Genomic DNA, 14,410 nt, shown 5'->3' with positions numbered 1-14,410 from the left:
AAATACACGTATTATTCTGAACCCCCCCCCCCCCTCTCCTCTTTTTCCGGCAAATGTTACTACATACAAGTAGCGCCGTCGTTTGATGCTAAAAGAATTCAAATAATATCGTCGAGAAGAGGAGCTCGCCACGAGTCGTCTTGACGCCTAAAGTGCCAGCATGTGCCTCATCGGTCATTTCCGGTTGGGTTTATTACCGATTTCCGGTATTATCTCGAGTCACTGGGGACCGCCGCTGAGTCCAAACTCGTAATCTTTATCTCCGCGCGCTTTTATCACCAAGATAACTATATGTATTTTTTTAAGCTCTTGCATTTTACTAGGCTTATCATCAATACGTCCTTTCTTGTACAATATTTTTCCGTTGTAGAACCAGGCCGTATGAATGTACAAGAAATTTTATTGGATTCCAATACTACTATGTTTTATGGATAAAGAAAAACATGTTCTTCTTTTGCTCACCATTTATTTTCTAGTTTTTTTCGTTTATAAATTCAGCCCGAAATCCGCTAAGTCCAGGCTATCTTGCACCCCACCGCACCGTATTTGAGCCGACCCAGCATGCATTTCTATCTTCAAGGGATTTTACCACAGTAGCCCCATAATGAGCAGGAATCTGTCACGCAAGACTGCAAAGATCTCGACCCTGGAACACGTCCGATTTTACTCAAACAAACTGCAATCTATAAACATGCCGTGACGTTCAAAACAATGTCTACTGACAGTGAATATGTAAGTACCTAATTCAGCAACTTTATAAAGGTCTAAGGAATAGCTAAGCAACGAATGCTGCTTGCCAACCTGCTATATACCCGGGGTGTTCAACCGATAGAACCGATATTAATCGATTCTAATCGATAAAATTAACTAATTTTATCGGCAATCGATAATAATCGAATGCAAAATAATTGTGAGGTCAATCGATAATTATCGATTTTTCGATTAACCTGATAAGACAATTCTGAGAGATTTTTAATCCAAATGTGCAAACAAAACGTGAAAAATAAGGAACCAGCACCAATTAGTAATAGCCAAAGTAGCCACAGTAGTTATTGCCACAGCCGTCCAGAATAATGTTTATGGATGCTACACAATTAACTTGTAGTAGTGAAATCATTGTTGCAGTCAGTCCGTAAAATAATACCAACAGTTAATCCAGTGTACATAGTGCATAATACAATACTTGTAACAAATTATTGCTGAAGTTTGAAGAGATGTAGCAAATCATGCATTCTAAACTTACTTGTGCTCAGCCAACTTATTATATACAGAGATCAATATTCATCGATGTAGTCGATATAATTGATTGACTAATTGGGCAGTATCATGTGAGTATCGATTATTACCGATTTTCCGACCCAATCGATATCAATTAATTAAGATTATTGATTTATTTCGATTTATCGATTGGTTTTCCGATATTGATTTTTATCGATTGAACCACCGGGTATATATCTAGCTAGCATCGTCTGCAAGTTATAGATGCATTCTCAGAAAAGCATTGTAACTACCAACAAAAGCAAATCATTAAGACTTGCATAACAATTTGCTATCACACAAACCACTAAATTGCTATAAGAAGATACTTTTCTCGACATTGTTCTACGTATAAATGTTTGTAAATATGGTTCTTGATTTAATGTTCCATAGAAACCTCACAGCCATATCCCATATGGTTCTGATGGCTCCGGATTCTACTCTGATAACTCAAAAGGCTGTTATGATGTCATTGAAGGGGCTCTGCCTCTTGTACTAAAGGCGGCATCAACAACAACCACGCCCAAAGACTCAACATTCACCATAGTCGACTATGGTTGTGCCGATGGGGGGACGTCAATGCCCCTTATGTATGCTTTAGTCAAGTTACTGCGGGAGAATGATGAGAAGATGCCCATCCATATTGTATATGAAGACCAACCTGTTAATGATTTTAAGTCTGTATTCATGAGGCTGCAAGGTACATGTATGGCCAAGTAGATATCGATACCTACAATCCACAACAAAAGTAAGTCGGACACTTCCCATACGAACAACCACCAACCCTCTCCCCCCTATTAATATTGGTTAGAGGCGATTTTTCAGCTCAGAACACAAGCAGTAGCAAGGTGATCATTTGCCCTCCAACATTGAGGAAGGGGGAGGGAAAGTGTCCCATTAGTTTTGTTACAGATTGTAGGTGTATGTGTCGATAAAACACAATTCAATCAGATCTAATCAAATTAGTACTGCAGTTACTGCAAATATGAAAGGGTGTGATAAGGGGCCCTCCCCTTTTACCATATATTCACATCCAAAATTAGAATACCATAATATTGCATATAAAAGTGGAAAATTCTGTTAATGCCATCTTAAAATCAATTTCAATCTTAATGTGTTCTGTGATCAGATATGAGTCAAAAGGACAATAGCCTGAGGTACTTTTTATACCTCAATCACATTTTATCTATGCTCTCGTAATTCAGCATTCCAGCTGCAAAGAGGGTGATAGCTAACAATTCTTATTATGAATTTTAGGGCTGATTCCTGGACCTCGAAGCTACCTCATGGATTTCAAAAATGTCTTCATGACAGCGTCTGGGACCAGCTTCTTCAGTCAATGCCTGCCAGCCAATAGCGTGACTTTAGGCTTCTCTGCCACCGCTATGCACTGGTTGCATGACAAACCATGTGACATCACAGGCGCATTGCACCACACAATGATTTCAGACCCAAAGGAGAAAGAGCTATTTGCTAGACAAGCGGCCATAGATTGGGAAACAATCCTACTTCACCGAGCTGCTGAACTGAGACCAGGTATGACACATGATTGAATTAAGTCATTCAATAATAATTACAAAATTAGTATAATAATGGAATAATGTATGCGTTTCCACCAGGTGGCTCTTCACCAGATATGTGTTAGTTAAATAAGACAGTATGAAAATTTTAATATTATAGCTAACTAATAATATTGAGTGTTATGGTTCTGGTAACTCAACCTTTTAATAGAGCTTCTAGCTTTGTGTGTACCATTCAAGATGGTTGGTTCTAGCACATGTGTTTATGCTAATTAATGAATACCACAGGGATACCATGACATCCCCCTTTTTCCTAAGTAAACTATTACAATCAATGTTCAGTGTCTCTAAACTGATAATGCTAATCAGGTATAGCAATGTCCAAAGTTGACAGTGTATCAAACAGTAGCAAGACAAAATAAGTGTTGTGAAATCATGCTTGCTTAAACATATCAAGTGTTCTACAAGCTCAGTCTGTCAGGCGGCTTGATGTTTCGAGCTGAGCGACGCAAAGGCTGGGGGCTTGCGATGATTGGAGGCTCTACTGTAGCCTTTCCTGCTGCGAGGCTCGGACCATCACTGGATGTTGACTGTGCTGTATCACCATCAACAGGAATATCTGGATGATCGGTAGGCTTCTCAGCAGGTACCGCTGATGGCCGTAGGTGTTTCGATTCCGTGTGAACCTACTACCTGTTGACAACTCAACAGTATAAGACTTAGGAGCTGACCTCTGACTGCATACCGTGCCGGGTTCCCACTTCTTGTTGTGTGGGTTGAATACTGACACATTACTACCGGGTGGAAGTGGTGGAAGTTCCTTCGATGATCTGTCATAGTAGAGTTTCTGTAAGTCCTGTCTGGCTTGTAGCTTGGAGTTGGCATCATGGTCTACCTTTGAGTCCAGCCTAGCTGTTCTGGAAACTCCAGGTTGGTTAGACTGATGGACTCGGCCATTCAGGAGTTCTGCAGGTGAGGGCAGATTATGGTCGATCGGTGTGGTGCGGAGGCACAGCATGGCTAGGTGTGGATCAGAATTTGACCCATTGCATTTCTGAAGCACATTCTTGACGGTTTGCACGTTCCTTTCGATGAAACCATTAGCTTGGGAGTGGTATGGACTTGTGGACGTATGTTCAAATCCATATGTTTTGCTGAAGTCGCCAAATATCGATGAAGTGTACTGCGTGTCGTGTCCGGTGATCAGCTTCTCGGGGATTCCGTTCTCTTCAAAGATAGACTTCATGTGCTTGATGACGGTCTCAGACCTAACATCGTTTAGTTTGCGGACCAATGGGAACTTGCTGTAGTAATCTGCGACGAGCAAGTACCATGCATTGTTCCAGAAGAACAAATCCGAGCCAAGGGTGTGCCACGGCTTGGACGGCACGTCGTGCGGTGTCAATGGCTCTTTGGTGTTCATCCTTGCGTTTCTCTGACAAGGGGCGCAACTCTTCACCATGTCTTCGATGTCTGTGTTGATGTTTGTCCAGAAGACGGAGCCCTTTGCGCGTAGCTTGCATTTTTCAGAACCTTGGTGGGCGTAGTGGAGTTGCTTGAGGACGTCAGCCTGTAGGGTCTTTGGAATAATGATGCGGGTGCCCTTGAGGATCGGAGACTGATCTCATCACGATAGTTCCAATAGCCGTGAAGGTGGGGCGGACACTCTGATCTCTTCTCAGGCCAACCATTGCTGACGATCGATCGGAGTGAGGTTAGGGCTGGATCCTTCGCGGTCTCTGCCTGGATTTGTCGCACTCTAGTGGGACTTGCGTTCAGATGCAAATGCAAATGGAGCTATTAAGACATCGAGGTCGGGAATGATGTCGGCAGGACAAGGATTCAGGCGTGAAAGCGCGTCGGCCAATGGTATCTCCTTCCCAGGGACGTACTTGATGTTTGCATCATATTTCTGAATGTGGAGCATCATTCGTGCGATGCGGGGTGGTGCACTAGAGATATGTTTCTTAAAGATTGCCTCTAGTGGCTTGTGGTCAGACTGGACTGTGACATGCCTGCCATATACCTAGTAGTGAAATTTCTCGAGGCCATGCACAACGGCTAGCATTTCTCTCTCGATGTTTGAGTAGCGCTGTTCAGTCTCAGTCAAGAGCTTGCTCCGGTACTCCACTGGGCCTTTTTCCTGGAGAAGAGTAGCACCTAGGCCTCGAGAGGAGGCGTCTACCTGTATGGTCACAGGCTTACGACCGTCGAAGTACTGGAGGGAGCCTGGGGAGGTGATGAGCTGCTTGATCTGTACAACTGCTGGTGTTGTGTGTGCCACTGGAAATCACTGCTGCTCTTGGCGAGATCCCAGAGCACTGCTGAAATTGAGGAAAGGTTAGGAATGAAGCGACTGAGGAACTGCACCATTCCTAGGAAGGTCTGCAGATCTGTCAGGCTCGTAGAGGGGTCCATGTTGATGATGGCTTCAATCTTCTTTGGGTCGACTTTTAAGCCAGAGGAGCTGATGACATGTCCGAAGAATGACAGCTCAGTGCAAGCGATTTTGCACTTGTCAGGGTTAAACCGTATACCAGTTTCATGAGCACGCTGCATGACAGCCTTCAGATTACTGTCGTGCTCGGCACGAGTTTTGCCATAGATGATGATGTCGTCTGCGATTCCAGTCACGCCAGGGGGGTCGCCGAAGGTCTCGTCAACATTGCGCTGAAAGACATCCTGAGCACAAATTAAACCAAATGGGAGTCGACAGAAACGGTATCTGCCATGTGGTGAGTTGAATGTGGTACACAAGGAGCTCTCAAGGTCAAGCTTAATGTTCCAATAACCACTACGAACATCCACAATAGAGAAGTATTGCGCTCCATTAAGCTTAGACAGGACCTCGTCAATGGTAGGGGTGTGATGGTGGGGGCACTTAATGGCCTTGTTAAAGTCCTTAGGGTCTAAGCAGAGCCTAAGAGTTCCGTTGGGTTTTGTGACGCAAACAAGAGAGTTCACCCATTCTGTTGGTGCAGTGACCTTGGCAATGATACCTTGTGCTTCAAGACTGTCAAGCTCTTTTTTCAGGGGTTGTTGAAGAGCTTCAGGGACCCTCCTCGGGGGGTGGACTACAGGTGGTACAGCAGGGTCTAGGGTAATGTGAAATTCCCCCTCAAAACATCCTATGCCCTTAAAACATTCGGCGTGCTCACTGAGAAGTGAAGACTTATCTGTTGGGTGATCCATAGATGCTGGAGCTGTTGCCGCTGAGGCTGGTTTAGCTGTAATGCCATGGTTTAGAGTAACTAGCTTCATGTCACTGCATGTCGGTAGACCTAGTATGATAGGACCTTCTGTGTCAACGACATGAAAAGCACACTTGTTAGTAATGTCACCATGTGATAATGATAACAAACATGTTCCATACTGTTCTATTATGTGTCCACCAAAAGCTGTTATTTTGGTGTTTGATGATTTCAAACCTTGGGTTCGACCGTCCTGGTCTCGGTCTCTTTTTTGTGAGTACTAGATTGCTTCATAGCATTAACTGCTGTGACTGGGTGCCCTGCCCTTATGTCTGCCAACTGCGCTTGAGTTGCTTCAACGGTGCGTGCTAAATCGACAGCCTTGTCTAGTGTTAGTGAGTTTTCATGCTCGAGCAGCTTTGATTGGACTTTTGGATTTGCTGATCCAAAGATCAAAGCATCAATGATTTGTTCATCAGTGTTTGTGTATTTGCATTCTTTGACTAAAATTCTAACCTTTCTTAGGAATGAATCCACTGATTCCTCTTTTTGTTGCTTGAGGGTTCGTAGTTTGTATCTGGCTAAGCGAAAGTTGCTTTTCGGCGAGACGTACTCCTCGAGTTTTCTCCAGTATGTGTCAAGCTTCTTGCTGTCGTCGGCAGAGAGAGCCCAAGTAGAGGATAACTCGATTCCTTCGTCTCCCTTCCAGATGAGAAGATAGCTAACTTTCTCCGGCTCTGATTTTTCCTTCAGTGGCCCGGAAAAGTACAGCTCGCAAGTAGCTCTTGTTGAGTATGTAGGAAGGTGTGAATGAACCTTTATTTAGCATATAATCAACGAGCCTGTTCATACAGCTGGAGAACACTCTGGCCGGCTAAGTAACCGCGCTCCCGCACAGGGTACCCAATGTTGGTACACAACATATATGACATTCCCCCCTCTTCTAAGGAAGCTGTAAAGTCGGGGGTAGCCTAACTAACGAAGTAACGTGTCCGATTATAAGTTTAGCCTGTCTGGCGCTATGCCCTTGTTCGCGCGTGACGACCTCCTAGGCATGTCCGGCTCTCCCACATCCTCGGGAACTTCCTCACTGATCGTCGGTGGATTTTGCTGTCTTGTTGTTTGAGGGCGATTTAATGTTTCTGTAGCGTCGCCATCTCCCTCTGTGCAGCTGAGTGGCTCAGCTACTGGCGTGGTCATCGGAAGTAGCTAGTGATCTCGGTGAGACATGCTATCTTGACAAGGAGGTGCGGTTCTTTCGCAGAGCTGGTCTGCATGACGTTGAACGTGTTGTTGGGGGAACTTTTCTGGCTGTACTTCGTACATCACATTCCCGATCTTTGTTGTTACGCACCCTGGGGACCATTTCCCACCAGAGACGCTGAAGTCTCGATACCATACCTTGTGGCCAATGGTGAAGCATCGTGACGGTTGTGATAGTGCAGGTGCCGTCTTAGGAGATGCTGGTCTGTATGGCGACAACAAATCTAAACGTGTGCGCAGGTTTCTTCCCAACATCAGTTTGGCCGGTGTTTGCTGGGTAGTTGCATTAGAGGTGTTGCGCTGTTTCAAGAGGAAGTCGGCAATGATCTGCAATGGAGGACCCTGCCCGGCTTCGTATGCCAACTTGAAGGTTTGGACGAATTTTTCAGCCTGGCCGTTGCTCTTTGGGTGGTACGGTGCTGTAGTGGTGTGTTTAACGCCGTTCTGCTTCATGAACTTGTCGAAAGCTTCTGAAGTGAATTGTGGGCCATTGTCACTGACTACGTGAATGGGTAGCCCGAAACGTGCAAAGAGATCATGAAGAACCTTGATGGTTGCCGGAGCTGTAGTCGTGCGCATGGGAACTATTTCCAGCCATTTGGAGTAAGCGTCAACAACAACTAGAAAATGTATCCCATCCACGGGTCCGGCAAAGTCAATGTGTATCCTCTCCCATGGTGCTTGTGGGTATGCCCATGGGTGGTACTGCGATGGAGGTGCATTCCGTGTGGCGTTGCACGGTCCACAACTCTTCGCCAGGTCCTCAATGTCTTTATCTATTCCTGGCCACCATATGAGGCCACGGGCAAGCTCCTTCATCTTAACAATTCCTAAATGACCCTCGTGCAGCTCGTCGAGAGTGCGTGCTCTCAGTGCGCTCGGAATGACAACGCGATGGCCTCGAATGACACATCCCTCGTGAAGAGATAGTTCGGGTGCACACGTCATGAACGGCTTCACATTGTCGCTCGGGGTCGTGCGAGGGAATCCGTTCAGCACATAATCGTGTACTTCGTGAAGCAAGGGGTCAGCTGCCGTGTGCTCTCTTATGTCATCTGCTGTGACGGGAAGACGATCCATCTGTTCCACTTGGTATAAATCGGCGAGGTCAAAATACCCATCCTTGGGAGCCTTGTGTTGGGGGAGGCGAGAAAGAGCATCTGCGTTGGAGTGGTCATTAGATGACCTGTATTGGATATCATACGAGTATGCCGATAGCTTGGTGGCCCATCGTTGCATGCGCAAGGCTGCTATGGGAGGGATTCCTCTCTTGGGGCCCAGTATGGCCATGAGCGGCTGGTGGTCCGTTCTGAGGGTGAAGTTGCGTCCGTAGAGGTAGATATGGAATCTGGTAACGCCAAAGACTATGGCGAGGGCTTCTTTGTCGATCTGTGCGTAGTTCTTCTCGCTGCTGTTCATTGTTCGCGAGGCAAACGCGATGGGACGCTCTGTTCCATCAGGGATTTGGTGCGACAGAACAGCGCCCAGGCCGTATGCCGACGCATCACAGTCGAGTATGATTGGGAGATGTGGGTTATAGGGTACCAGCACGTTGTCAACTGTGATCATTGATTTGACATTGGTGAAAGCTTTCTGGCATTTGGCACTCCAGCACCACTTGGTGTCCTTCTTCAGCAGTTGATGAAGAGGTTGTAAGACCTGTGATAGGTTGGGTAGGAACTTCTGGTAGTAGTTTACCAGGCCTAAGAACGCACGGAGCTGGGTTACATCCTGAGGTGATGGTGCCGTCTTGATGGCTTCTACCTTGTCACTCGTGGGGTGGATTCCGTCTTTGTCGATGACGTGACCGAGGTATTTCAGCGATGCCTGCATGAGACCGTTGGCGTGTAGGCGTCGCAAAACTTCTTCCAGGTTTGTAAGGTGTTCTTCGCTGTCTCTTCCTGTCACCAGGATGTCGCCTTGGTAACACAGTACTTGTGGAAGGTCCTTGAAAATTCTGTCCATCTGTCGCTGGAAAATCGCTGCTGAGGACGCTACGCCAAATGGAAGTCGATTGTAGGCGTACAATCCTTTGTGAGTGGTCAGGGTTGTGAACTGTTTAGCAGAGTCGTCGAGTGGTATCTGGGAGTATGCTTTGGTAAGGTCTAACTTAGAAAAGAAAAACCCGCCGTTCATTTTTTCTTGCAGATCATCTAGGGTTGGAATGGGATAGGAATCGGCCACTAGCTCAGGGTTTAACGTGACCTTGAAATCCCCGCATAGGCGTATACCACCAGATTTCTTCACCACCGGGACAACAGGTGTTGCCCATTCGCTATTGGGGATAGGAGAGATTATCCCCTGTTTTTCTAAGTTCTCTAGTTCTGTTTCCACCTGGTGCCGGATGGCAAAAAGGAACTGTGCGGTGCTTTTGGTGTACTGGAGTTGCCCCATCACGGACGTGTAGCTGCGCAGCATTTCCCTTGAGACAGCCTAGTTCGTCGCTGAAAACATCTTGATATTTCTCTGTGAGGTCTGACAGTGCAGTGTTCTTGCCTTGAACCAACTTGATTGATGGCCAATCGAGTTTGAATAGGCGCAGCCAAGAGCGACCAAAGTGTGCAACTCTAGGTCCATCCACGACATACATCTTTGCCTCACAGCATTGGTCGTTATAACTAATGTTCGCGCTGACCACACCCATAGGGACTATTATCTCATTACCATACGTGCGAAGCTTTACTTTAGCGGGTTTGAGCTCTAGGTGTTTCCATGTACTCTCGTAAACATTGCGCGGGATGATTGACACTGACGAACCCGTGTCCAGTTCCATGCTAACCGGGGACCCTTCAATGTTGACTTGTACTAGAATAGGGGGACTGGTTGTATCACATTTGAAAATGTGTAAGCACTGGATCTCATCTTCCTCCCCCTCTGAGATATCCTGCTCTACGCAGTGGGTGGGTTTGGTCTTGCTTGGGGTGCTCTTTTGCGATTGGTACTGGACATGCACATATCAGAAATATGCCCGCGCTTGTTGCATATGCGGCAAATGGCATTGTAGAACTTACAGTCCCTGCGCGCGTGTGTGGGGTACCCACAGGGTACCCAACGTGTGGTACACAACATATATGACAGCTCTGAATTTCTTGAAGGCTTGTGGGAGGTCTGTGGACCCGGATGACCAGCGAGTTCGGCCATATTTCGACGATTTTGACAACAAACGGAGTTTAAAATACCGACCAGGTATTCCGGTGTGTTTCCGCTTGCTCTGCCTTAAATCCTGGCTTCTGACACCATGTTATGGTTCTGGTAACTCAACCTTTTAATAGAGCTTCTAGCTTTGTGTGTACCATTCAAGATGGCTGGTTCTAGCACATGTGTTTATGCTAATTAATGAATACCACAGGGATACCATGACATTGAGTACCTATCATTTTGTTAGACTGGCATCTTTGTGAGTTTTGGGTAAGGGAGCCCCTCCCTTCTCTCCCCTGCTTGGACTTCACCACGCTGTTAGCAATCATTACAGTTAGGTGCAACCTTTGTCTTGTTTTTTTTTTATAAGGTTGCAGCATGGTCCTGGTACTGCTTGCTGTTGATGATGAAGGACAGTATGCAGGCAACACTAAAGACACACCAGTCTCTGTGGATCACCAGATGAGAGATCTTTGGCAAGGACTGGTAGATGACGGCACAATCACCAAGGTATAGGATGTTGACGCAGGCCAGGGGGTGGGGCATTGGGGGCACTTGCCTCCACATGGCATGGAATTCCATGCACACACATCCGCCCACCCCAACCCATCCCAACCCTCAAAAAGCAGTGTGCTTATTGAAGAATGGCAAAATCTTAGAGTTATCGCATTTAATATGCCTCAGTCCAAAAACAGATTTTGATGTGGATATGGACATTTTAAATATTGCATTGATTTTGCCTACAAATTTGCCTTGCACAAAAATATTAGTACTTTGCATATTGATAATGATTAATTAAACTAATGAAAAGGCAAAAGACATTTTCTAGCTACTGCACTGGCAACTCATTTGTGAGAAGGAAACCGTGAGAAATATAACATATTTATAAATGGAAGATATTTTTTCTTCTTCACTAAAATTAAAGGAAACCAGAATTTCTATTTATGTAATAAACTCTCTCTCCCCTCCATCTCTCCCACTCTCTTTTATGTTTTACAGTGGAACCCAGCCTAATAGGAACACATAGATAATAAGTTTCATTGTTTCCTTTCACCTCTCTTCTTTCTCTGATATGTAATTTAATTTCATAGGATGAATTCCTCAAGACAAACTTTAATGGATACTTTCGCACCATGGCTGAATGCAGGAAGCCTTTCGATGATGAAAACAGCGCCGTCCGAAAAGCTGGCCTGGAAATTGTGTCCATGAAAACTGGGATTGTTCCCTGTCCATATCGACAGAAGTGGTTGAAAGAGAGGGGGGATCCCCATGAGTTTGCCAAGTGGTATATTCCCACCTTGCGTACATGGAGTAATAGCACTTTCAGATCAGGTAATAGGTAGTACCTTTGGAAGGGTGGGGTAAAGATGACAAAGGGACATTCTCATGATTTTGCCAAGTGGTATATTCCCTCCTTGCTCACGTGTGGTAATTCCACTTTAAGATGTGGTAACGGGTAGTATCTAGGGTGGATGGGGTAAAGATGACAAAGGTACATCACCATGAGTTTGCCAGGTGCTATAATGCACCATCTTGCTGACTTGGATTACTAAGCACTTACAGATCAAGTGATGGGTTCTAGAGTTTGGGTTCCTTGAATAAACTTGTATGACTAAAAAAAGCTATAGGCAAGCTGTAGAATAACTAGGTGGTCTGTGAAAGCATGGTGGAATAAGGGGGGAATAGGGTATGTTGAAATGGCATGTTTCATGCCTCCGAGAAAACAGAGTAGTTTTGCTGACGTTTCATAAGACTTTTTCGCACTCTTTTCCTAAGCCTTGTCACATTTCCAATAAAGTCGAACAGGATTACCTTTTCTGACACTGTTCAAAACGGCCATTTAAAGAATTTCCACCACTGTCTTTCCGGAATTATATTTTGTAGATGACGATGCGTTTGTATGGTTTAATTGAAAAACAAAAAGCTTCTTGTTCCATTGTAGGCTTGTCAGACGATCGTACCGACAAGGAAAAGGATGCCATTGTGGATGAGTTCTTCCGTCGATACGAAGCTGATGTGGTGACCGATCCAAGTAGACACGGCGCGAACTATGTACACTGCTATATGGTGATAAAGAAGCGCTCAGATCTTTAGTGATCAGGCTTTTATATGAACTTTTTTAATGATTATTACAACTAGTTAGTAACTTACTCAAGCAGTGTGTCTAGTCAAAAGTTCAATTAAAGCATTATCTTGTGATTGGGAACAGTGTTTTTATTTGCCTATTTACCCAACGCGGTAGAGCATTCCTTAGGACAATTTTTGCCCATGTGAACTAATCAAGTAAAGATACCTCCCTAAGTGAAGGGGGGGGGGGGGGGGGGTTAATAGATGTTCACTGTTTATCAATTTGGCCTGGTGACCAACCCCTTTAGAGCTAGCCCTCGCTGGGATCTGAACTACTACATATCAGTGTAAACAAGGCCTGAGTCCTATTAGACTGATGGCTGCTACACAAGTTAACGTGTATATAAATCAACTGGTAAAAGGACTTATGACTCAAGATTTGTACATTAAAACGACACAATGAAATGAAAGAAAATTAACATTAAAATAAGGGCCAAGGTGAAAATTTTACAATGAGGAAATTACTTTTTAGAAGTAGTGTTTTGCATGATATCTGCTCTATCGGTACTGTCACATCACTGAAAGTCAAGCAAATCTTTCCAATCTTTCCCTCCCCCGAACAAACGTTCCATTATGTAAAATCCCCTCCCCCTTCCCCCTCTTTTTCCGGCAAATGTTACTACATACTAGCAACGCCGTCGTTTGATGCTAAAATAACTCAATTAATATCGTCGAGAAGAGTGCGCTTTTATCTCCAAGATAGCTATATGTATTTTCTAAGCTCTTGCATTTTACCAGGCTTATCATCAACACTTTCTTGTGATGCCATGCAAGATTTAGGAAACGATTTTCTCCCTTTTCTTGTTTGTCAGTCCTGACACCCTGACACCTTCATTTCAGTAATTTTCTAAAATAAATGGTTGGGATTGGTTGATGAACACCGGCTTTTTGGAGGCGATCTTTCACAGGGAACCCTTAACACCACAGGAAACCCGTAAGAACGTCAACGAAGTATACTAGCTTTTGCTATCAGAAACTTGTATCAAATTCCGGATATCACTTGGAGGTACGAAAATATTATTGAGGTATACAGTAAGCATGAACTCTATGCAACCTAAAACAGATTGTAATCAATTTGCTTAATAAAATAGGCATGTGAATTTGCTTAAGTTTTTTTTTATATCACAAATAATGCTGAATGAAATCTATTAGTCTTTTTTTAGAGATGCTGAAACTCCTGACAACTAGGGATGAGTAAAATCTACCTAGTTTGTCTGTAGAGTTCCTGACACCCCTGACACTCCTGACAACTAGGGATGAGTAAAATCTACCTAGTTTGTCTGTTGAGGTCCTCACACCCCTGACAACTAGGCTCAATAAAATCTACCTAGTTTGCCGTGTAGAAGACCTGACACTCCTGAAAACTAGGCTCAATAAAATCTACCTAGTTTGTCTGCAGAAGTGCTGACACTCCTGAAAACTAGGCTCAATAAAATCTACCTAGTTTGTCTGTAGAAGTCCTGACACTCCTGACAACTAGGCTCAATAAAATCTACCTAGTTTGTCTGTAGAGGTCCTCACACCCCTGACAACTAGGGATGAATAAAATCTACCTAGTTTGTCTGTAGAGGTCCTCACACCCCTGACAACTAGGGATGAATAAAATCCACCTAGTTTGTCTGTAGAGGTCCTGACATCCCTGACACCATTCTGTAAAAGAATGCAATGAGGTGTTGTCAGTAATGGCTGGTAGCGCTTGTTAACATACAAAGTTGCTAAAAAGAAGATACTTTGAGGCAACTGCCTCTTCATCAGTGTGTAGTTGAAACTCAATAGCATCGAAAATCTAGAATCATACAATGACACAACTAATAAAAGTACCAAGTTATTCTCAGGAACGAGTTTGCAGAGGTCGGCATAACAATACGAGACCTCTCTACTTCTCTACAACCTCAGTTGTGTAGCCAGGACTTT

The 14,410-nt window shown here is 44.6% G+C and overlaps 1 protein-coding gene and 1 long non-coding RNA gene across 2 annotated transcripts; one reads left to right on the top strand and one right to left on the bottom strand.

The window, feature by feature from the left end:
• Positions 1-590: 590 nt before the first annotated feature.
• LOC5517333 (methyltransferase LUC1) lies at positions 591-12,575 on the top strand. The gene is made up of 6 exons (XM_048732023.1): positions 591-732; positions 1,651-1,957; positions 2,515-2,793; positions 10,740-10,879; positions 11,461-11,701; positions 12,312-12,575. The coding sequence occupies exons 1-6, from the start codon at positions 712-714 to the stop codon at positions 12,461-12,463; spliced, it is 1,140 nt and encodes a 379-aa protein (XP_048587980.1). The 5' UTR covers positions 591-711; the 3' UTR covers positions 12,464-12,575.
• Positions 12,576-13,546: 971 nt separating this feature from the next.
• Positions 13,547-14,137, bottom strand: LOC125572140. The gene is made up of 2 exons (XR_007313597.1): positions 13,937-14,137; positions 13,547-13,767 (listed from the first exon to the last, which is right to left on the bottom strand). It is a non-coding gene; the product is annotated as an uncharacterized LOC125572140 (long non-coding RNA).
• Between the last annotated feature and the right edge of the window lie 273 nt (positions 14,138-14,410).

The sequence above is a fragment of the Nematostella vectensis genome, chromosome 9, assembly GCF_932526225.1.
Source record: "Nematostella vectensis chromosome 9, jaNemVect1.1, whole genome shotgun sequence".
Taxonomy (NCBI): Eukaryota; Metazoa; Cnidaria; class Anthozoa; order Actiniaria; family Edwardsiidae; genus Nematostella; species Nematostella vectensis.
The sequence above is the reverse complement of the archived record's forward strand: the minus strand, read 5'-3'. Positions and strand labels throughout refer to the sequence as shown.